Source organism: Euprymna scolopes, chromosome 35 (genome assembly GCF_053919585.1).
Source record: "Euprymna scolopes isolate OS-2025 chromosome 35, ASM5391958v1, whole genome shotgun sequence".
Classification (NCBI taxonomy): domain Eukaryota; kingdom Metazoa; phylum Mollusca; class Cephalopoda; order Sepiida; family Sepiolidae; genus Euprymna; species Euprymna scolopes.
The window spans coordinates 14,947,822-14,967,739 of record NC_136516.1 but is presented as its reverse complement, the minus strand read 5'-3'; the positions used below and the strand labels follow the sequence as shown (position 1 = coordinate 14,967,739).

The 19,918-nt window shown below is 33.0% G+C and overlaps 1 protein-coding gene across 1 annotated transcript; it reads right to left on the bottom strand.

The window, feature by feature from the left end:
* Positions 1 to 4,228: 4,228 nt before the first annotated feature.
* Positions 4,229 to 19,178, bottom strand: LOC145259700 (protein transport protein Sec61 subunit gamma). Its single transcript, XM_080117374.1, has 4 exons — positions 19,046 to 19,178; positions 11,985 to 12,080; positions 5,624 to 5,726; positions 4,229 to 4,311 (listed from the first exon to the last, which is right to left on the bottom strand). The coding sequence occupies exons 2-4, from the start codon at positions 12,076 to 12,078 to the stop codon at positions 4,302 to 4,304; spliced, it is 207 nt and encodes a 68-aa protein (XP_079973500.1). The 5' UTR covers positions 12,079 to 12,080; positions 19,046 to 19,178; the 3' UTR covers positions 4,229 to 4,301.
* Between the last annotated feature and the right edge of the window lie 740 nt (positions 19,179 to 19,918).

Below are 19,918 nucleotides of genomic sequence, written 5' to 3'. Positions count from 1 at the left end.
AGACGTTGCCCTACGAGAAAGCCACACGTTTTCTCAGATCTCAACCTGAATCAGATAATGGAGAAGCAGATTTGCTGGTTGAGATATGTGAGATGCACCTCTGTAAATTAATAATAAACAAAAGCACAACACGGAAGAAAAATAAAAAATAAAAACAATTTTTGAAGAGATTTACCTTGAAAATTCAAACATAACACCACTATGTTGACTATGTGGATGGTCTACAGAAGTTGTAGACTTATTTTGCCAGCTTGGTGATGCGATTTATGCTGATAGCGGATGTGGATTAAGTTTGCTTTTGCATGTATTGACTGCATCCAATTCCGACTACCAACTTTTTTCTCAACTTTCATGTTGTTTTAAAAGCTTTCAAACAGCAATGTATAGGTTTATTTCAGTGTCAGAAAAAGTTGAAGTGTCCGATCAAAGAAAAGTTGAAAGTTCTTTATGCTATCAAAGAATTGTAATATAGTGCATATGAGTGTGTGGGAAAATATCAGTAGCAGTGAAGAATGGCTGACTTGTGAAGAACGACTGACTTGCCAGCACCCTCAAAATGCATTGCTGGATTGCCATGAATAACAGGGACATGCCCAGAGTGATGAAAACAGTTTCCAGCTATGGTTATGGTCTTTCGTGTGGTTTCAAGTGGAGGCCACCTCACATCTTCAAAGTCGGCTTGAAAGTACACATCAAAGTGTACCTGAATGTGCTGACCCTTAGTGCAATCAGGTGGCCACTGGGAGACCCTGGGTGTGGCAGCAGGACTCTGCACCGGCTCACAAATCCAAAGATATCCAGGCTTGGCTTCAGAAAGAGTGCTACAACTTCATACCCTTCTTCTACTGCCCCCCCCCCTGAACTACTTCGTTCAGTCATACATCGAGAGCGTCACCAACATGACCTCCCACAACCAGCCTGATCGCCACTGTCTGCCGAGCTCCCGTTGGCACTTGTGGAAAAGGCATGCTCCAAGTTTCAGACCCATATTGAGGTGGTGATTGAGGCTGAAGACGGCTACATTGAATAGATGTCAGCTCTATTACATAATCAAATTACCTGAATTGATTTTTTTTAATAAAAGTTTTAAAACAAAGCTGTAGTGCTTTCTCAAATAGCACTCAAGATGAAAACTGTAGTCCGAATTATCTATCTCCATCCAAAATAATTCGGAAACCAGATTAAATTCTTATTTACAAGATGACAAAGATGTCATTGGCTTCACAAGAGATGTAGTGGATGGCTGCAAGAAAGATTGAGCCCTATTGAAGATTACCTAATATGCTCATATTGTTTGCCCAATTGAAGTTGTACAACGTTAACTGGGGATGGTCTACAGAAGTTGTCGATGCATTTTGCTATCTTGGTAATGCGATCCTACGCTGATAGAGGATGCGTATTGAGTTTATGGTTGCATGCATCGACTGCATTCAATTCTGACTGCCAACTTTCTTAAATTTCCATAATGATTATTTCACAATCAATCCTCTCATAATATTCATCATTCAATTGACAATCAATCTATCATTTAACTCATCCTTGAGTAGCTTTTAGCCTTGATAAGTGGTGACTTACTAGTTAATAAAAAAAAAAAAAAAAAATGTGTAAAGAATTGTGTTTGAAGATTTTGACAATGCAACATTGGGACACGGTAAACAAAATAAATGACAATATTGAAAGATTTAAATGATTTTCTATTATAAATCTACTATTATATAAAAGAAACTGTGTGCGAGTTCCTTATTGACTCCTAAATGACTGGGCTGATTTTTATGAAATTTCACAAAGATACTTTGTGTCTGGCAGTGTTCTTAAGATGGGTTTTGCATTGGGATGTTTTTGATAAGTATCAATAATCTAAATAATCCAATGAAAGAAGGAACAGGCGATTTTCACATAAGTTAACACCTTACACAGCCTAACATCACAAGTGCATTTGACAAGTTTTATTACCATACAAGCTGAAAGGCCCAGCATATAAACTCAAGAGGGTCTTTGATATAATAGAGGCGTGTTCAAAATTAATGTTTCTGTTTAAAGCACAATTTCACCATGATACTTGACATTTTCATTTTAAAATTAAATTCAAACCATTATCACCACACAAGCAGTAAGGCCAGGCATATAAAATCAACAGTGGGTTACTTAATATAGCAGGGACGGATTCAAAATTAATGTTTCCGTTTAGAGCACAATTGAGGCATGATACTTGACTTTTGCATTTTAAACTTTAATTCAAGCCGTTATATAAAAAAAAATTTTAAACAGTAGGTTATCTACAGTGCAATGTAGACTACAATGTATTGTGGACCGTGATGGGTCCCCAACTAGAGCAGGTTATCAACCGATTTGATTGAAAAATGGGTGATTGCACTGATTTCGATGCCAATAATATGGGATTGCAAAACATTTGTTGATCATCATTCAATCAAGAGCAACATCAGGTCTCTCTGCCAGTTATTTTTCTATCAATGTTATGTATTGAACCAGGATGGTATCATTGTGGTGTTATGTTCTTTGAACTTTTGAGGTAAATCTCATCTTCAAAAACAAAAAAAATAATGTACAACCATTTGGTTGAGGTGTTTTTTTTTTTTGCCAGGAACGAGAAGTTATAGGATGCCTGTGGCATTAGATTCAGAGAGAATAATAAATTATTATTGAAGTGCTAGTTGGAATTTATATTAAATTATCGTCATAATATTTTATCAAATTTACTTATTTATCTTATCTCCAGGAGGTTAGACTCAAGGTCAAATGTAGATTTGATGTGTTTCTGTCGAACGATTGGATTCAAACAGGGTACGTCAAAGTTTTCTAATGTTGTTGAATTTGTTAGTGCTTCAAATTAAACCAATTTTAAAAAACTAAATTGCACAAAAATCATAGCTGTCACAGAACAAAGATATATTACTCCAAAAATCATGCATGTTGATGAAATAGGTTTATTTATTTTATATATATATATATATATATATATATATAAGGGAGAGAGAGAGAGAAATCATTGTTTTTAACAATTTTTAGTGATTTTAATAGAAAATTGTAGCCATTACATTTTGATTTCAGGATTTCAAATAGAATTGTCTGCTTATTTATTAGACACGGTGGATCAAAATTGTCTTGTCATAAAATTTGATTTTATTGGGGGGGGGGGGAATACCTGATCAATTTACATAATTTTTTGGAATACAATATTTTCATTCCTTGACTGGTATCATTTTTAATTTTTCCGTATTTTTTTTTTTTTTTTTTTTTTTTAAATTTTGAAAATAGGTTTTATTCTTTCTGTTTTCTCTACAAATTTTTCCCCACAATCACAAAAAATTTCTGGATGATAGACAAAACTTTTATTGATACAACATGGAATTGAAGCTCAAAGTCAGCAATTTTCGCAGGAGTTTGAGCAGTTTTTTTTTTTTTTTAATCTGACCTTTCCAGCTTTGTAGATTGGGGAGATTTTAAACCAACGCACTTCAGGTGAAAACATTATGCACATGTATCATGTTGAAATTAGTATAAATTCCAAAAAGTAATCTTGTCAAGAAATAACTACAAGAAAAAAAAACAAGCCAAACATGTGGGGTCCTCCTCCACATTCTGGTAAAAATTTACTTTCACCATAACTAATGTTTGTGCAAAATTTTCAAAAAATTCAATGAATGGTTATTGAGAAAAGTGCGAAGAAACATTGAGGCAATTTTACCCCTATAATGCCCCCCCCCCCCGAGTTATCCTGGAAAATCTGTTCTGGCAAAATTTACTTTCACCATGACTAATGTTGGTGCAAAAATTCAAGGTGTGGTTATTAAGAAACATGGACAAACAGGAGTGAATTACTAGGTCTATTCCTTCCTTTGTCGGAGAATCAAATAGAATTTATTGAATTATCGAGCTTTATCGTATATTTTAATGTAAAAAAGTTGTGCAACCAATTCAGTCTGACAAACAAGGGAAATAACACTTGACTAAAGGTGCACCATTTTTAACGTTTTTTTTTGAGATGGCAATTGTAGATCTTTTTGTTAAAAATACATCTAGCACATTTAACCGAATGTGAATGTACTGTAATTTTTTTAAAGTTTATACTAATTTTGACATGACACGTATGTAATGCTTTCACCTGAAATGTGTTGGTTTAAGAAATCATCTATCTAAACAAGCAGCAAATTTTTAAAAACAGACAAAAAAATTTTTTTTAAATTGAAAAACAAAAATAAAACATCACTTATTTTATAAACAACATTTTTATTAAAGACATCCTCTTATGACACATCCACTTCTAGATTCCGTTGCCCATATTAACTGCCTCTGGAAAAACGAAAAGAAATTTAAGAATTAGAAACGGATTTTTTAATATAAATTTTCATTAAAAAAAAAAATAAAAAATAAATAAGTGAATTTGTAGGTTTTTTTTTTTTAAACACTGCGAATGAAATTATAGAATTAAAGTCACATTTAACTGAATGATTAGTGGAAAGATAAACAAATCAAGGTGATACCTAGAAAAGGCCTGGCATGGATGCAACTACAGGGTTCATACAAATTTTTAATGCCCATTTTCAAGGCTTTTCAATTTGTTTTTTTAAGACTTGGTTTGGTTGTTTTACAGCACATCAACCCTTTTCGGGTTATTTAATGCCAAATCCAGTTATTTTGTAGGTTTTTATTCTTAAAGCTCTTTGTATCTTCAATCACTAGTTTGTAGTGTTTGGTTGTTTTTTTAATAATATCCTTTCTCATTTTTTTATTTCGATAAATCGCTTCACAATAGAAATACTAACGAACAATAAAAGTAAAGGAACTGATTTGCCTTGTCATGGCTTTCGGTTACAGCCACATCGTAAGTTAGGAAGTATTTTATCTGACTATAATCAAGAGAAACACGGTTGTTATTATACTGTTATTATAGATACTAGAGCACTATTTAACTGCTATGCTATGCTGTAGTTCTTTTGGTTTTTAACCAAGTCGTCTATTTACTTCAATTATGTACCAAACTGCTCGACCAATGTATATAAACAGACACTATCAATTTTGAGTATATAAAAAAAAGTGACAATTTATTCTCTCCAAAATACTTTCACTGTATGCTTTAGGCAGAGGAAGAGAGATGTTCCATGCCATGTAGCTTGTTGCCAACTGGTGACAAAGGTCGGCTTCTTCTCCCACTGATCTTTTTCTCTGTCTTCTTCCGAATTCTATTTGTTTACCAACAAATCCCTCAATTGTCAATCAAAACCCGCATTCCAAGTGGTTATTTACATTTTCGAAACTTGGTCAACTAAAGAATGTTGAATTCAAAGTTTTTGCACATTCTTCCCAATTGTTATGATTTTTGATGACATTTCTTGGTTTGAAGACTTGTCAACAATATTTGCACCCAGCTCCATATGTATGTGTGCACAACCAGCAATAATTCTGGCATTGCCTAGAATACTATTCAACATGACTATGACAAGAGGAGGAGGCAGTAAAATCAAAGACGTTAATAGTGTTATTAACATAGTGAAAAAATATGTAGCAGTAATCTTCATTCAATCCCCGTTTTCCTGCTCATTTAAACTAAAAAGATGTTAACAAATCCCAGGGAATACCGAGGGAGGCAGAGTCATTTACTTACACAATGATGTTGTTGATTGGAATGTGGATGAGTTTGACGAAAAATCCAATGAATCCCATAATACAAAATCCAATCGTCGTGGCAACAGCAATTTTCTGAAATTCTGTAAGAAAGTTGAAATATTTATTTCAATATATTTTCAAATAATTAAAAAAAAAAATTTTTTTAAAGCAGAGCATTGTTTTTTCAGAAGAGCAAAAAAAAAAAAAAAAAAAAAAAATACAATAAATAAATGTTACTAAATGCAAACTAAGTTACTCTGCTACCTACCTGGATACGTTTTGTGCATTTTAAAATTTTTCGGTTAAAAACAAACCGTATGTCCAGTTAGAATAAAAAAAAAAAAGAAAAGAAAGGTGACTGTAAGCATTGCGTGAAAACCCTGGTTAATCATTCAAAAATAGAAAATTAGACAAACTACTGGTAAAAACACATTCAATAAATGTCACCAATCATGTGAAACTAATATTCTATTAGTATTTTGTTTGATTTTAGATTTTTGTACTATTATCAAGGATTTTCGTGCAATACTTGTGGTCAACATTTTTTCCCTGTTCTTACTGGACAGAGTGGACTTGCAGTTTCTTTTGAATTGAGATATGTTAAAACAAAAAGCTAACCCAGGTAAAAAAACAAAAAAACGTAGGCAATTTTTTTAGTTTTAAAATTTTGTGGCTGTTTGTCTACTTTTTTTAGTTTTAGCTGCACATACAGACAACTGCCATTTACACATGAAAAAATTGAAATAGCTTAAAATATTTCAATATTAGTATACATAGAAAGAGCTTGATGAGCTAAGAAAGAATCTTTTTAAATTTTAAAAATCTGATTAAAATTAAGGAAGTTATGACTATTTTTGTGCCTCACGTTTGGATATTTTCCCCCTCTTTAAGACCATATGTGTTTCGTCACATTTTTTACACTACTTTTTCAGTAAAAATGTCATATCTTTGTTAAAACCAAGACTAAGCAATGAAATTTACCATATAAGTGTATTTTTGTACAAGGAATTAGAATATGCGAATGAAAATCTCCAAAAGTTCATGGTTTCCAACTAATCTGCAGTAAATGTGCATAGATATGCTGCAATTCCTTAAAAATGTCATATATCCATAAACAGAAAAGAAGTTGGAGAACTCAAAGTTGAATTGTAATGTGCTTTATGTACAAAAAACTTAAATCTAAACATTGGACCATTTAAAAATGAATATATTGCAATATTTCTTTGGTATTATTGTAGATTAACACCATCTGTTTAACCCCACCCAACCTCTTCTGACCACCCCTCCAAAATGTGATTCTACCTTTTAAGGCAATTATGTACGAAATGTCATGAAAAACTTTAATGAAAGATAAACATGGTGCATGCTATCATAAAAAACCTTGACATTTCAAAAGCATGTGGACCCGATCTTATCCCAGCTGTGCTATTAAAAAAGTGCTCAGCCGAAGTAGCTCCAGTTCTCTCCAAACTCTACAACAAATGCCTTAATGAAGCTTGCTTTCCGGGCTGTTGGAAAACTGCTTCTGTTGTACCAGTATTCAAGAATTCTGGCGAAAGGACTGACCCATCAAATTATCGCCCCATTAGCCTCCTCCCACTTCTTGCCAAAATATTTGAGACCTTAATTAACCATGCTCTAGTCCATCATCTTACAGATGCTAAACTTCCGACTGACAAACAATATGGATTTAGACAAGCCCGTTCCACAGCAGACATCCTCACTGTGATCTCTGAACATATATACCATTCACTGGACAAAGCGGGGGAGGGCAGAGCGATAGCTCTAGATATATCTAAGGCTTTTGACAGGGTATGGCATGAGGGTCTCCTCAGGAAAATTAGATCATACGATATCACTGGTAGAATACTTAACATAATTAAATCCTTCTCAGATAAGAGAAAAATCCAGGTTGTTCTCGACGGTCGTACATCTAAACAATATGATATAAATGCAGGGATGCCCCAGGGTTCTATCCTTCGACCTTTATTGTTCCCAATATTCATAAATGACCTCCCCGACAAAATTGCCTCTCAGATGGGTATATATGCTGATGACACTACACTATGGCAGGCACGACAGGAAGACGAATGAACACATTTCTAAAGAAATGGCAGAAACACTAGAGGAAGACCTCCAATCTGTGGTGGAATGGGGAGAAAAGTGGTTGGTCGCGTTCAATGCTGCCAAGACTAAATTAGTTTCATTCAATAATTACAAGAAACCCTCTCTACCACCTATAGTAATGGCCAACGACTCTTTATCTGAGAGTACATCTTTCAAATTCCTTGGCCTAAGGTTCACAGGAAATATGAGTTGGAACAATTACATTGAAGGCATTGCCAGGGCTGCTGCGAGGAAGGTGGGCTCTCTCTACCGTGCTAGAAAACTTCTAACACCTGAAAGTATCCTGTACCTCTATAAGGCCACCATTCGCCCATGTATGGAGTATTGCTGTCACATCTGGGCTGGTGCATCTGCTATTAGTCTCTCGCTCCTTGACAAGGTTCAAAAGAGTCGCAAACCTGATAGGCCCTGAACTGGCATCTAAGCTTCAGCCTCTGTCCCATCGACGAAATGTTGCATCCCTCTGCCTTTTCTACAAGTATTTTAGTGGTGAATGCTCTGACGAACTGCAATCACTTGTGCCCCCACGACGCGAGCACCCTCGGCAAACCCGACAGGCTGCTAAATCCCACCCCCATACAGTAGAGATCCCTATATGTAAAAGATCTTTTTACTTCAATAGTTTCTTCCCCAGAACCGCTAGACTCTGGAATTCCATTCCAGGTCCCTGCTTCCCCAACAGTACTGACGTGCAGTCTTGCTGCCCAAATCCCTACATAGTCCTCAGTAGTTGTTGCCCCTGATAGTAGCCCCCTACACCAAAGTGGCAATTTGCCTTGTTTGGGGTGAAAATGTAATAAAAAAAAAATAAAATAAAAAAAATAAACAAATTATTTTAGAATTTAATGTAAAATAATTCCCCATTCATTCTAGCATTTTAGGGCAGTTAACTGGGTTTTTTTTTTATGGGAGATAAATCCTGTATACTTTGTTTTATTTTTTTAAGACGATTATGTGTGGTTTTAAGAGGTTTTCTATGCAATGAGAATATGGGGAGGGTTGTGATTCAGACTTTGAATCAATTGTAGGGCTAATGAAAATTATGTGTGAACATACTGAAGACTTGACAGAAACAAAGACAATATTAGAGGGGGGGGCGGTTAGTTTCACAAAAATTTAATGTAAAATAATTCACCATTTCCAGCATTTTAGGACAGTTAACCAATTTATTTTTTATGCGCATTTTTCTTTAAGGAAGGATCTATTTTGTTTGTTTGTTTTAGACGCTTGTATGTGGCGTACAGAGGTATTTTGTTGGGGGGGGGACACTCGAATTTAGTGTTATTGTTAGGGTTAAAGAGTGTTTTAGGAGGAGACTTGCCACACATAACTTTACTAGGTGGGTTGCTAACAGTATTTTGTTTTACTATATATTTTTAAGTCATTATCAAGATTTCAAATATTTAAGTATGAACTAACTAACATTTGTCTTGTTCTCAGGAAATGCTCAACAGTCAACACTATTTGTGCGTTTGTATTACTTGCCATAGAGGTACGAAAAAGTTGTCCAAAAAATAAAAAAATAGAAAAAATAAAATTATAACAAATAAATGTTATGCAAAGCATGTTTTTATTTAATGTAACATGTTTATTCAGCTCAAAAAACATAGTGCTTACCGGTGTATTAGAAAGTTAAAAATGTCGGCCGACTATCTCTTTCACACGGTAAGTTTGCGAAAATGAGTTAAAAATAAAAAAAAACTAGACAAAATACTGTTAAAAACTAGCCGAATATATATCCGCCTATGTCACGGTAACATATATTGAGTGAGTTTCTAACAGTATTTTATCTGGTTTTTTATTTATAACTCATTTTCCCAAACTTACCGCCTCAAAGAGAGTCGGACGCCATTTTAAATTTTCAAATACATCAGTAAACACTTTTTCGAGCTGAATAAACATGTTACATTAAATATAAACACTAAAAACATATCCAGTTAGGTAGAAAAGTAACTTATCTTGCCTTTGATAACATTTATTTGTTATATATTTGTTTGACAACTTTTTCAAATCTATGTGTATAGTAATACAAACGAGATTTTCATACATCTTTTGATTTGGAAAAAACATTTGTGGCTGTTCACAGTAAAACATTGTTTTAATTCGCTGTTCAAAACTAATGCAATGAATAAAAGTGCATGCAAGCTATATATCTACAAAAGTTTATTTTGTTTTTTTAACCATGTTTTTAAATTTGACCAGAAATGTGAGAAATTATAATGGATTCATAATGCCGAATTGGTTGGGATTGTTGTTATTATACATTCTGAAAACCGAATAATTCTAAACTAATGTTATTCTGATAACATTCTCTAACTAAACATATCAAAACATTTATATTTTCATGTTTTTCTTAATTTGTTCGTGAATAAAAATTAAAGAGCACGTGCTGTTTATACTGTGCTATGACTAATACTACAGCTGCTGCTACTAATACTAAATTAATTTGACCAAACTCGAGAAATAGAAACATTTTTTTTTTCGAGTAGGTCCTTTTAAATTATCAATTACCACGGTCCTACTCAACATAAAATAATATTTTTAATTAATAAAGATAGTAAAAAGAATGATTTATTTACTAGTGGGTGTCCGATGAAATTTTTTCAAAATGTTCGATACTCATCATATTAAAGTCTTATTTTTAACACAACAAAAAAAGAAATGGTCAAAAAATATTTTGGACACTTGATAGTATTAAGATTAACACCTCTTCTGATTGGTTTCCAAATTTCATAACGAAATTCTTCATACAATCATGGTACGGGCCTTTAGAAAACAGGGAGGGTCATCATAAAACCTTACGAAAAACGCCATTTTATGACGTTCACATTTTTATCACTTTATTTGCTTAAAACTCTTAAAATATATAATGTACATTCATATTTATTAATTCATTTGAAAGTATATTCATTTCCGAACAAAACAGTAGTAATTTGAAGACTTGAAGTGGTTTGGTTTGAAAAATATGGCTATTTTAGTAGAACTACCTTGAAATCTGTAATTATCCAAAGCGTTTTTTTCGTCCGTGTGTATTACTATTTATATAATAAACTAGCAGGGATATCTGGTGTTGTGTGAGGCAACTCTCTTCTGGTTTCCCCCTATATTTTTCTTTTTTACTCAGCCTATTCCACTCTGTGGACATACACTTTTATAGATTGGAAGGAGACGACATAAAAGGAAATAACTCCTAAAAAAAAAATTTAAAAAATAAAAAAAAAAAAAATAAAAAAAAATCAAAGTTATTTCACCTTTACTTAGCACACCCTCCCCTCTGACAAAATCCACATCAGTTAGGGTCAAAGAATAAACACTTTTTCTAAATTTAGATATTATTCATCCAAGGCAATGCTTATCAAGAAAATGGTGATGTTTATTTTGTAATTTTAGAGTTTTAGCAGGAAATACAAAACACATACTTTTGTCCTTTTTATAAGGAGAACAAAAAATAAAAATATTTATAGAAATCTTAAAATTATCTCCTCCTCACAATATAAATAGTTGAAACTCTTAATCGTCTTGGATTATGGAGGAGAAATCCTTCACGACTGAGACAATTTTTATTTTTGTTCCTTTTCTCCACGTTAAAAAATGACCTTGGTGTCTAACTGTCCCATGGGGAGGCATTGTAAATAGGCACTCTTAACCGTCTTCTATATATATAAAGGGAAAAATGTGTGTGTGTGTGTGTGTGTGTGTGTGTGTGTGTGTGTGTGTGCGCATATCTGTCAAAAATTTTCAACACACATGATGGATCCTCATGAGATCGGTATCATTTTGAAGCTTAATCATTCAGACGACAAATATCGAAAAATTGACCAAACACATTCGTTCTTTCATCCTCAACTGGGTAGCTTTTTTTCTTTTTTACAAGGAGCGGTCGTTTTTGCGTCGACATTTTCGCAAGTCATTGTCACTGGTGGATTGACGCCTTAATTTCAAAGCTCTCGACTTCCATCTGTGCCACCTCTCTCTCCACCCAGGCTACCTACTGTAATATTGCTAGCTTTTTGCGTTTTTCTATTATGGATTGCAAAACAGATTTTATTTTAAATAACATATCCTTTCATTGAATCAACTTTCCAAAAATAAAATTTATTTATTTTTTTTTTTTTATCAATTAAGAGAAAAGATTAAAAAGGGCCGAAGGAGGAGAGAAGGAAAAAAAATCCAGGGCAACACCAAATAAATACTAGTAAAATAAATAGTGGGGGGGGGGGATAGCCTCTTACCTTTTCGGTCTGGCTTTGTGCACCGTTTCACCAAACGGATGGAATCTTTGGCAAACTGCTTGCCAGGTTCGACCATTTGCATAACTTGATCCATGACTAAGAAAAAAAAAATAAATAAATAAATAAAAAAAAAAGCATGATGGGGTGAGAATGGTAAGAACGATGTAAAAACTTGAGATCATGTAAACACAAAATTAGATGGCTAAAAAAAAGTTTGAAATTTTTATACTTAAAGTGGGATAATTATTCAGAATCAGAAAAATTGGAAGGTTTTGGAGGTATCAAGGACAATTTGAGTATAATTTCTGATTCCAAAAACGATTCTTTTCATTTTTTTTTTTGTTGTTTGAACCATAATTTTCTATTGGTAGTATCCATGATAAAACAATCAACACATTGATTTTAAACAACCAGTAAAACTAAAATTCATAGACCATACTAACAAATTCAAAATTGTATTAAAAAAAAAAAAAAAAAAAAAAAAAATGCACATATAATGCATATAGATGAAAATCTCACAAGTTTATCAAATTCTTAGATACAATATTACAAGAAAAACGTTAAGTTCGTCAACTTAAAAACTTAGGTGTTTCTCCAGTTTCACACCAATATTTAAAATCACTCGTAGAAAACAAAATAACATAAAAAGTTGGAGTGCTTGTCCAGAACTCCTATATTAAACAATAAAAATAAAGCCTACGTGATTGTTGGTGTAGGATTTCTTTCCATCACGTGTACAGACAAAGATTTTTCTTTATTTTAATTATAGAGAGAATTCTGGACAAACCCAATTTATTGTGTTAGGTTAAAAAAAAAATAAATAAAAAATAAAACACCAAAGATCATGCAAATTCATCCAGTATTTTTTGTTTTTGGGGAAAAAAAAAAAAAAAAAAAAAAAAAAAAATCACTTAAACTGCTCTGCGGCTATTTTTGGTCTACATTAAAGTCAATAGTCATGGGACATAAATTTAAATGAGTTAACAAACACCCCGTCTGTAATGTGGATTCCTTTGTCTACTTTGGCTCTATTCTCACGTCAACTGGGCAAGCAGCAGCTGAAATGGGACGGCAAATAAGAACAGTACGGCCCATCTTCTTCAGTCTTAACTGGTCTCTGTGGTTCCAACAGGAAATACTGAGCGAACAAAGTCAATAAAAAAAATAAAAAATACAACCTACCCTGAGAATTTCATGAAATTTACGGTTTTATTTAGTCATTTTTTAGAAATGATTTTTTTTTTTTTTGTTTTGTAAGAAGTTTTTTTCTTCTTTAAATTAATGAACAATTTTTTTTTTTGAGCTTTAAGAAACAAAGTATTTTCGCAAAACTTTTTCTTCAAAAAAGGTGTATTTTTTGGTATTTGTAACAACTTTGGAGTTTTTTTGGGTTTTTTTTTTGCATTTTATGAACCAAATTTTTTTTTTTTCCAAAGGAAAGTTTTGTTGTTTTCATAAGCAGCCAACGACAACAGCAAGTTTTTGTTTAATGCATTTTATGCAAAAATTTCTTCAGAACACGAGAACCTTTTCTAGTGACTTCACGATAGCTTCTAGCCCAGAATTATTAATTAACCTTATCACAAGAATAAACACTTGTTTTTACAATGGAATTTTTCCAACGTAATAAAACGCTTCTCTCTTCCTTTTTTTCTTCCAATTTGGAGTTGTCTGCTCACTTGCATCTCTTAACGATTCGATTTCTCTTTGGATAAGCTCACTTGGTATTTTCTGGGCTGGTTTTTGTTGTCTACTGGGCGTTGCCAAGTGAGACTTATGGAAAAACAGGGTTTAAAATGCAGTAGTACTGATCATATTCCAAAAACAATAACTTGGTCGAGTAGTTTTGTTAGATATTGGCTGAGCAATGGTTATTGTGATCGTTATTAATACAGGGTGAGTCACGGGAAATGGACGAGTTTTGCTTCTAAATATTCCAAAACGGCATAGTTTAGTAAACGTTTTTATATATATTATAAAATTTTTGTTGAAATATTCTCAGAGTTTCGTTTTCCTTAAAAACATCCATTTCCTATGATTCCCCGTTTATTTGTAAAAATAGAATGCCAGGTAGAATGTTATCAAAGCGAAATAAGCATTTATAGATAAAATTATTTACGTTAAAATGTTTTAATAGAAAGGAATGTTAGTTTTCATAACTAGCACAAACAAAACGGCTAAAACTGGGTGAAAAAGAATATTAGGGCATAAAAATGATATAACGTGATAGTTTAAAAATACACGTATCAGATAGTCAAAAGTTGGGAGTCAGAGTAAGCATACCCAGTTGGTACTCAGAGAGAGAAAGACGGTTTGCGGACCGTGATGGCTCCGAGCAAAGGAAAATCGGAATAGCAAAAGTCTAGGACGAACGTTGCAGCTTTCCAACAAGGGAAACATCCGGAATAAATCTGCTGTAAAAATACCACCACGGTTTTGGGTTGTAAAAATCGTCATGTGCAGCTTTTCCAAGGATCTGTCACATGAGGATCAACTAAAACGGGTAAAGCAGGTTTTCCGCATTGGCCGATGTAAACCTAAGAGATTATTATTTGTCCTTTAGTGTTATAATTGTTATATGCCTCGTTTTGACAATCACTAGAGACATTGAACCGTGTGTGTGTGTGTGTATATATATATATATATATATATATATATATATATATATATATAGAGAGAGAGAGAGAGAGAGAGAGAGAGAGAGAGAGAGAGAGAGAGAGAGAGTCATCCATATACAGTAGTTTTGCCGTTTCACAGCTCATCTGTGCGGCTAGACAGGCAACTACCTCAAGCCAGGATTGAAATCCGACAGTCTGTACGACAGTCAAGGCTCCTAACCATTACGCTATTGACGGCTGCTGAGCGAGTAGTGAGTTTAACGATGTTTATACATTGTTCGAAATACCTCCGCTCGATTTATTATATATATATATATATATATATATATACACACACACACACACGTCAAATATACATCATATATACAAACTCCCCATGTTATACAAACCCCCACAATACGATTTTTATTTTTACTAGCAGGGGCACCTGGCCTTACCTGGTCGTAAAACACGGTTAAATATATTTAAATTCATACAGATTTCGTATTTATTATTACAGAGAATTCTCTATGTCATGTAGTTAGGAACGCAAGAAATTATTAGTTATTTATCTGTCCGTCGATCTATATATCTATGTGTATTACTGATCAATTGCACAGGAAGAGTGTCTGATAGCTGACCCGGAAGTGCATGCATGTGATCACGTGTTCTAGTTAGTTGAGAAAATAATGAGAATTGAATTGAGGACGTCAGCAGAAGAAGATGAATTAAAAGAGGTCTCCTCTCAAAGAGGGGGGGGGGCGTCTCAGTTGTGAGACGTGTAAGAACTAATCATCCAAGGAAAGATTGGTGATCACTCCTCTGCTAGATGTCATGCCTGGAAGTGAATAAACTATAAAAATACACAGCGTCTTGGTATCTGATGAAACGTTTTCATTCACACAGAATCCTTCCCAGAAGTGCTGAAAATCTTCCAGAGGCTGAGCAGCAGAACCAGGTATGCCACGTTTATGTATTCGTGTTATGTTAGCACACACAAACATACACACACACCCTAAAAAAGACACTGACAATCATGGCAAGGTTAAAAGGATTAAAAACATGAATTAATTATACACTAAGAAAATGTTAAAACACAGCTTGACTGCAACACAATAAGCTAGGGTTCAATTAGTGAAGAACCACTAGACATTTAGTGACACGTACACATTCAGATGAACCCTTCGTCACATACGACAGTATGTCCTTTCAGTGTATATACAACATACGTCATGTTAGTTCACCCATTATATCATATATATATATTATACTAGCAAAAGTACCCGTCGTTGACTGGGTTCAAAAACAGCCTACAGAAAATGGACTGATTAATGAAAGTATGATAGGTTATGAAAAGGAAGGGTTGTAATGAGATAGCTTCGAATTTGGGGGTATCAAAACCAAAGCAAAATATGATGAAAGTAAAAATAAAATAGATAAACCCCATAATTTATTATACCATACCTGTTCACACTGAAACACTTATCAAAATATTCTGTGGATCTATATTAAAAAGACCTTGTTAAACTTTGTGACATATTTCCATTCTATGGAGGTCAGGCGCGAACGAACACCCCATAATTTTATTATACCATATTTCTTCAAACTGAAATATAATTATCAAAGTATACGTACGCAGATAGATATGAAAAGTCTTTATTAAAGTGTGTGCCTATTTCCATTCTATGGAGGCCAGGCGCGAACGCAGACCCCCACAATTTTATTATACCATCCCTATTTAAGTTAAAACATACTTATTAAAGTATTATGTACATCTATATCAAAAACACTTGTAAACGTTTTAATTTTTTATTTCCATACTTTGTGGACCAGGCGCGTACGCAGACCCTACAATTTTAATGAATCATCATTATGCCAGATCAAACATACCCATTCCTGTGTCTCAATACAATTTTTTTTTTTTTTTTTTTTTTTTTTACATGGAGTTCACCAACACCACTTATCAAGGCCCAATGGCCACTCAGGGATAAGGGTTATGTATCTTCTATTATTATATGTGATCAGTTTTCTATAATAGTCAATCATATAGGAGCCTATTCATGACCAAAGACACACAGACGTTCAGCTTTATATTATAAATATATATATATATATATATATATATATATATATATATATATATATATATATATATATATATGTGCATATGAACATGTATAAAAAAGAATATGAAAAGTACAAAAGTTTATAACTTTTCTTTATTCGTTTTCTATTGGTGACGTGCAGGAACACAAAATATTACAAAATTAAAAAAAATAATAACAACATATATATATAGTACTGATAAAAAAAAAAAAAAAAGACTTGAGTGTCATTAGCTAAAACGGAAACCAAAACATTTAGTGTTTTAGCCACGTTCCTACCCGATATAGTTAGTGTAAGAGACGAGTTTATTTTCTTCATTTTTTTTTTTTTTTATTACATTTTCACCCGAAACAAGGCACAGTGTCACTTTGACGTAGGGGGCTACTATCAGGGACATAAGTTGCAGGGATACTATGTAGGGAGTTGAGCAGCAAGATGTGTTTACATTACACTTGAACTTCTGCATGTCATTTGGGAAGCAGGAATCCTGAAGGGAATTCCAAAATATATCAATCCTGGGGGAAAAAACTATTAGAATAGAAGGCTTTCTGACATCTGGAGATCTCTACTATATAGGAGTGGGACTTTTAATATTAAATAACTTTGCATAAATATAAATGAATTTAATTTGAATATGCACAGAAAGAAATAAAAATATGTCGGCAAGTTGAGATACAATACATTGCGAGTAATTTTTCAAAGTGGCGACTAGAAATAATAAAACGCTTATCTTTTGGCGATTGTATTTCTTTCACTGATATTCTTCCAAAGCTCACTACTGAGTGAAAAACATCTTTTCAACAATTGTTATTTTGATAAAACAAAGTTAAATTATTTAAACAATAAAAGTTTATAAGACTTTTCTTTTTTTTCTAAATATCTGAAAAAATTAGAATGTTCAAGTATCAACATAAAATTTCTTGTATATTTAGCATTACACATAAACAAAAAACACAGAAAAATCTTTATATATATAAGTCGTCCAACGCATGCCAGCGTGTAAAAGAAAAAAAAACCAAAAAAAAACCGCTAAACCGAATGTGATGATGACGAAGAGACAGAAAAAGTCTACCTATAGAGAGAGAGAGAGAGAAATTTAAAGATAGAGATCGACCTAAAGAGAGAGAGAGAGAGAGAGAGGGAGGGAAACAGACCCAAAAGAAAGACCTAAAGAGAAACACTATTCTAGAAAAGACCCCCCCCCCATCTACTTTCTCCAGAAAATATTTAGGTGCTAATGAACTTATTGATCCATGCTATTTTTTAAAATAGCATTTTCAAGTTTAATTAAAGTTTTGGTACTAGTGCAGAGAGTGATCCGGACGTAAATAATAACGTTATTATTTAAAAAAGCCATTCTTAACATGGGGAGGGTGTTTTGTACCTATTCTATACTTCAACCTTACAATTGAAAAAAAAAAAAAAAAAAAAAAAAAAAAAAAAAAAAAAAAAAAACAGGGATAAGGGTTATTGCGTGTACAGTAATCAATGAGATTGTGCAATAACCCTTATCCCTGAGTGGCTTCCGGGCCTTGATAAGTGGTGATCACTGTGTAAAAAAAAAAAAAAAAAAAAAAAAAAAAGTACTATTGTAGTAATCATTAGTATTGGAGATTTGATAGAGTGTCTTAAGAGGGCGGTTTAGACACCAGGGTCGTTTTTTCACGTGGAGAAAAGGAACAAAAAATAATTGTCTCAGTCGTGAAGGATTTCTCCTCCACTGACAGAACAAGAAATTGAAGTGCAGCATCTGAAGAACAGATACTACACTTAGATCTTGTCCCGAAGGCCAAGTTATATTATATTGCAAGGTTAAAGTACAGAATAGGTACAAACCCCCCCCCCATGTTAAGAATGGCTTTCTAAATAATAACGTTATTATTTCAGCACGGATCACTAAGTACCAATATTTAATTTACTTCATCTTTACCAACACATTGAGAATTTCTAGTCCTATTTTTAAAACGTTTGTATCAAATCGATAAAAAATATGGTTAACGCAATTTATATTTTTTAGTTACAATTGAAAATACCAATTAAATAAAAGATGTTCGGAATTATGTCTATTTTTAACAATTACTTCCATTAACTAAGGGAAAATATGTATTTTAACAGTAGTTTTTTGGTTTAAAATATAACAACTTAAAACGAGGAGCCAACCATAAAATAATAACAATGTTTTTTTTCTCTCTCTCTCTGGGAGTGACACGTTGACATAATAGTTGGGATCTAATTTTTTTGGAAAAAAAAAACAAAAAAAGCTGGGGTGATTTTTATCATCAATATTACAAAATATAAGCATATTGATCCATAAAGTTATGAAAAGCCGATGAGAATAAATAAATTAATAATTCTTACCGAGGAATTAATTTGTTTTCGAACAGCTGGGAAGGAAGAGGAGAAGACGAAATGCGTCGACGATAGATAAACGGAAATGAACTTTTTTTGAAAAGGAAACACTCCGCACCAAATGTAATCGCCCAACTGATTGGCTAAACAGACTATAACGTGACCATTTAAAGTAGTAAAATAAATTAATCAAATTCTTATATAAAACTAAATATTGATGCAATTATATAGATATATATTTTTTTCAATAAATATTTTTGAATTTTTAAATAAATTTTTAAAAAATATGTACTTATAGATCAGTCGTGGCCGTCGTCAAATATCCATTGAAAATGACGTCACACACGAGGTCCCAATAAGCAAGATCGTTTGAACAATCAGACAGTCGATAATAAAATGAAAGATTTTTTTACAAAAAGCATCATTAAACGGTAATTTTTTCAAAACTTTTACAGCAACTCAGCATTCACTGTTAAATTGATGACTTATTCAGGTTTACTGAGTATGCTGGAAACAAATACCGTATTTAAATTTGGGCCAGACAAGTAATTTTCTAGATATTAAGGTCTTAAGGACGCATTTTTGAAACCCTTAATAAGATTAATTAAACGGGGTTATCAATCCATAGAAAGGGTTACCACAATAAAGAAATAAAAATAAATTCAGGAAAAGACCATGCTTGATAAAGAACACGGAATCGCTGAATTAATATAAAGTAAACAACATCTATTTACGTGTTAATAGTCTTGCGCGAGCCTTTTCTAGTCTCACACAAAAACACACGTTCACATTTCAAGCTATATTACTTGTCATACATATGCGCACACAAACATACGCGCCCACGTCCACACATGCACATATATTCACATTCGCGTACATACA

Bases quoted from the DNA above. Each gene is read 5' to 3' on its own strand.
- LOC145259700 (XM_080117374.1), bottom strand. From the start codon at position 12,078: ATGGATCAAGTTATGCAAATGGTCGAACCTGGCAAGCAGTTTGCCAAA. The intron at 5,727-11,984 runs GTAAGAGGCTAT...ACTTTCTTACAG, and splicing joins CACAAAGCCAGACCGAAAAG to AATTTCAGAAAATTGCTGTT.